Source organism: Onychomys torridus, chromosome 8 (assembly GCF_903995425.1).
Source record: "Onychomys torridus chromosome 8, mOncTor1.1, whole genome shotgun sequence".
NCBI classification, from domain to species: Eukaryota; Metazoa; Chordata; class Mammalia; order Rodentia; family Cricetidae; genus Onychomys; species Onychomys torridus.
The window spans coordinates 90,562,775-90,567,768 of record NC_050450.1 but is presented as its reverse complement, the minus strand read 5'-3'; the positions used below and the strand labels follow the sequence as shown (position 1 = coordinate 90,567,768).

The 4,994-nt window shown below is 55.6% G+C and overlaps 1 protein-coding gene across 1 annotated transcript; it reads right to left on the bottom strand.

The window, feature by feature from the left end:
• Positions 1 to 755: 755 nt before the first annotated feature.
• Fzd2 (frizzled class receptor 2) lies at positions 756 to 4,399 on the bottom strand. Its single transcript, XM_036198062.1, has one exon. The coding sequence runs from the start codon at positions 4,052 to 4,054 to the stop codon at positions 2,342 to 2,344; it is 1,713 nt and encodes a 570-aa protein (XP_036053955.1). The 5' UTR covers positions 4,055 to 4,399; the 3' UTR covers positions 756 to 2,341.
• Between the last annotated feature and the right edge of the window lie 595 nt (positions 4,400 to 4,994).

Sequence of the window (4,994 nt, the reverse complement as noted above, 5' to 3'; positions counted from 1 at the left end):
GGCATGGAATCGGATGTCACAGAAGAACACAGAGCCAAGACCCTGGCAATCTCGAGGGTGGGGGAGGCTCTCCCCAAATTTTCAGCAGAAACCAGCATCCTCTTCCTGTAGTACTTCATCCTGGGCACTGGTAAACCCCACTCGATCCCTGGAGTCTCACCTTTATTCCCAGGAGAGACACTTATAATTGTGTGGAATTTAACTCTTTCCTATATATATTCTTTACCAGGTCCTTTTAGACTGCAAAGAAATGGAGCCCTGGGGTGGTGACATTGCTTCCCTGCCCTCATCACCACCACTTAGATAGGGAAGGCAAATTCATATTGAAGACTTGGTGAATTCAGCACAAATAATTTGGAGAAAGACTAGATATTTGGGGAGGGGGGTCTCTGCCGAAATGCCCAGGCTTCAAGACAATCGCAAACAAAGCCCCACATGTGACTTCAATTACCACCAAACATTCCCACTTCCCTTCCCCCAACATAAACTAACACGAACAAACACATGGAAGTCGGGGTTCCAACTTACTTTCTCCCTTGTCCCCAAGTCTGCCAACAAAAGATGATAAGAAATCAGTTTTCCCGGAACTATTTAGTCAAACAATTGAGGCCTTGGGCAAGGAGCCCGCTCTCCCCAACCCCCAACCAAATAGGTGAAGGGGAGAGGGGAGGGCAGGAGGGGGTGTGTGTGGTTTGGTTAAGGGGAGGGGGGAGTTACAACCCTGTTAAATACAATTAAAGGGCTAGATCTCTGAAGATAATTAAATGCGCTTTATTAGGATGATTATTAGGTTTAATTTGCACTATTATCAAGAAACAGGAGAGATGATGACAGCAGAGCCCTGGCATCTAGACTGCAATTCTTCAGCCTTCAAGTTCTCAAATACTCCAAACAGCAGAGGGACCGATGTGTGTTGGAGACTGGAATTCCCATACTGGCAAAGACACTTTATATATCATCTCTCAGGCAGCTAACTTAAGAAAAATCCTTACTTTTATTTGTGTGCAGGGGGAAGAAACATGTTATACACATTCTATCACTCTTATGATATAGAATGTCAGGCAAACACGCAGCCCCATCCCCACAGCCACAAAGAGCCTGCCCAGAGAGGCCTTCTAAAGCAAACTTAACCCAGTAGTTTCTGTTCTTGTTTTCCTGGACAACTTTTTATTTTTTTAACAGGCCAGTCTTTTGTCAAAAGAAAACTAAAATTCCCACCAGCCCATCCATTCCCCTCCCTCCAACCCAACCATTTTTACTGCTTTTGGAAAACAAAAACAAACAAACAAAGCCCCACACATAACACACAACCCAACCCTAAAAACTGCTAACCTGGATACCACTGCAGGGAGCCGACTACCGGGAGAGAAAGGGATCCAAAAGCAAAAGGTCCCAGGGTTTGCAAATACAGGTTTCAGAGGCTAGTGGAATCTCTAAAATTCAGGGAAAGAGGGTAGTTCTTAAAATGGTGTGTGTACCGGGCGCGGGGAGGGGGGGGGTGTCAAAACACACTTCACAAAGCGTTTTGTGGCCCATTCTCTGCGCGTGGGCCGGAGCTGAAACCACAGAAGGATCTCTGGGCCCGGGGGAGTGGGCTAAGGGGATGGAGGCCATTCCTCCCCACCTCTCGGCCCTCCCCCGAAAAGCGGTATGCTTTCCGCGTCTGCATCTGGATTGGGAGGTTTCCAGATTTCGAGTGAGTGAGGGAGACAGAACAAATGAGGAGGGCGAAAGGGGGGGGGGGGGGGGGGAGAAGAACGGGAAATAAAATATAACAAAACGAATCCAAGTCTCGTTAAAAAATATCCAACAGCTTCCACAGGCCCCGCGTCGGCGAGGAGGCTTGCAAATTTGGCTTTTATAGAAGTTGAGTGGAACTAACTCCCAACTCCTTGAAGCCAACAAAAACAGCGCGCATGCTAGGTGCCTCTCCCAGCAGGCCCGGCCCTGCCAAATCACCAAAAAATTCGAACCAGAGCACAGGGCGGCTTTTAAAAGGGCACTTAGAAAAGGCGAGACCTCCTCCCCCCCCCCCACCCCATTCTTCAGCCCTGGCGCCCTCGCTGGTCTTTTTTTTTTTTTTTTTTTTCCCATTTTCCTTTTAAATATAAAATATATAATTAAATTTACAAAGACTATTTACAGTTTTAATTACAAACCTGGTAGGGGGTGTTGGACAGAGTTCTTTTTAAAAAGCGACCTAAAATAAAATGGTTTTTACTGTTCTTTATTTAAAAAAATAAAATAGGAGTCCACAGGGCGCACCCCCTCCCGAGTGAAGGAGGGCACCACGCGGTCCGGCCCCGGGGGAGGGAGGGGGTGCCCACCAGGCGAGGCCGCTTCACACGGTGGTCTCGCCGTGCCGGCTGTTGGTGAGACGCGTGTAAAACTTCCTCCACGAGTGCAGCGTCTTGCCGGACCAGATCCAGAAGCCCGACGTGATGCCCACGATGAGCGTCATGAGGTATTTGATCATGTAGACTGTGAAGTCGGGCGACATGCGCGGCGTGTAGTGGGCCGGGCACGGGATGGCCAGGCTCTTGCAGTGCTGGCTTACCCAGGAGCGCTCCCAGTGCTCGCGGAAGGCCTGCTCGTAGAAGTAGCAGGCGATGACGATGGTGGCCGGGACTGTGTAGAGCACCGAGAAGACGCCGATGCGCACCATGAGCCTCTCCAGCTTCTCCGTCTTGGTGCCATCGTGCTTCATGATGGTGCGGATGCGGAAGAGCGACACGAAGCCGGCCAGCAGGAAGGAGGTGCCGATGAACAGGTACACGAAGAGCGGCGCCAGCACGAAGCCGCGCAGCGGGTCCAGGCTGTTGAGGCCCACGAAGCACACGCCGCTCAGCAGGTCGCCGTCGATCTGGCCCATGGCCAGGATGGTGATGGTTTTGACGGCCGGCACGGCCCAGGCGGCCAGGTGGAAGTACTGCGAATTGGCCTCGATGGCCTCGTGGCCCCACTTCATACCGGCTGCCAGGAACCAGGTGAGGGAGAGAATCACCCACCAGATGGAGCTGGCCATGCTGAAGAAGTACAGCATCATGAAGAGGATGGTGCAGCCCTCCTTCTTGGTGCCCTGCACCACCGTGCGGTAACCGTCCTCAGAGAAGCGCTCATTGCACACCACGCGCTCCTGGAGCACGAAGCCCGCGATGTAGGCCACCGACACCATGGTGTAGCAGCCGGACAGAAAGATGATGGGCCGCTCTGGGTAGCGGAAGCGCTGCATGTCCACTAAGTAGGTGGTGACCGTAAAGAACGTGGAAGCGCAGCACAGCACGGACCAGGTGAGGATCCAGAGACGGGCAAAACGCGTCTCCTCCTGCGAGAAGAACATGGAGCCGTCGGGCCGTGCGGGCTCGCAGGGCGCTGCACAATCACGCTCACCTAGAAACTTATAGCTGAGATAGGACGGCACCTTGAGGACGCGGGGACAGTGGAAAGGATGCTCCAGAGTGGCGTAGCGTGGGGGCACGCCACCGCCGCCAGGGCCGCCCGGGGTGCCACCCGCACCGGGCTGCAGCCCGGAAGGCGGCGCGGTGGTGAGTAGCGCAGGAGCTCCGTCCTCGGAGTGGTTTTGGCCCACGCAGATCTGCTCCGCGCCATGACGCGGGAAATGCTCGCAGCGGAGGCGCTCGGGCCACTGGAAGCCGAACTTGTTCATGAGCGCCTCGCAGCCTTGGCGCGCCCGCTCGCAGATGGAGCGGCACGGCGGGATGGCCTGCTCCAGCACTGTGCACACCGGAGCGTACATGGAGCACAGGAAGAAGCGCAGCTCGGGCGAGCACTGCACCTTCACCAGCGGGTAGAACTGGTGCACCTCCAGACCCGCGTCCTCCTGGTTCGTGTGGCCAAGAAGGTTGGGCATGATGGTCTGGTTGTAGGCGATGTCCGTGCACAGCGGGATGGAGATGGGCTGGCAGAAGCCGTGGTCCGGGATGGAGATGCCCTTCTCCCCGTGAAACTGGGCCGGCCCGGCGGCTGGCAGCAGCAGCAGTGGCAGCAGCAAGCGGGGCAGGGCGCTGCGGGGCAGGGCGCTGCGGGCCCGCATGCTGGCCGCCGCCCCCCACTCGGCTCCCGGGCTCCCCCCAGCCCCCGCCCCCAACCCCGAGACCGCGCGCCTTCCCGGCTGCCGCCTAGCTGCCCGGCCGCCTCCCGCGCCTCTTTGCAAACTTTGCTCGCGGCCGCAGAGTTGGGGAGGCCGGGCGGGGGAGGGGGCGGCGCACCCGCCTGCTGGCTCGCCGCGGTCGGACTGAGTGGTCGAAGACACGGCGCACAGCTGCCCTCGCTCCTCTTCCTCCTCCTCTAGCCTCTGGGCTTCCCCTCTCCCCACCCTCCTCTACCCAGCGACTCCTTTGTGCCTCCTTCAGCCCTCACCTCGGCCTCTCCGATCCCAATTAGTCGGTTTCAAGGGGGCCCCCGCTGGCGGCCCCGCCCTCTCCTCTCCCCCCCCGCCCCTCAAAGGGATCCTTGAAACCGCCCCGTCGAGCTCTGCACCGTCCCAAAATGTGCTCTCGGCCAATCAGATTTAAACTCGAGGACCAGCCCCGAGGGCTGGATTGGTCGACCACAACATAATGAGATCAGAAACCAGATGCCAAGAAAACTCTACCCCCCTCCCTTTGCTTTTTTAAAGAGACAGGCTATTATTCTATGAGGCTGTTGACTCAATCCGCGAGCGCTTCGGAGTCGCCGAGGCGAGGTCCAGAGACACGTTTTCCCAGGGTGGCGTCCCAACCAGGCAGCTCAAGCCTGATCTGTGGTCCTGGAGCCCAGGCGCCCTCGGGTACACAAGCTCTTTGCTCACGTCGTCCCCGCTCCTCAACCCCGCCTCCCTTTTCCAATACCATTTCTAAAATCAAGTGAAAAAAATCTCAGGTTAAAAAATATATATAAATATTGTGTGTTTTAAAAGCTCGTACGCGAACTTTTAAAACTTTTTTGCAAAGACTTCTTTCAACCCCTTTCTCATACAGTCGAAGTAAAAGTGT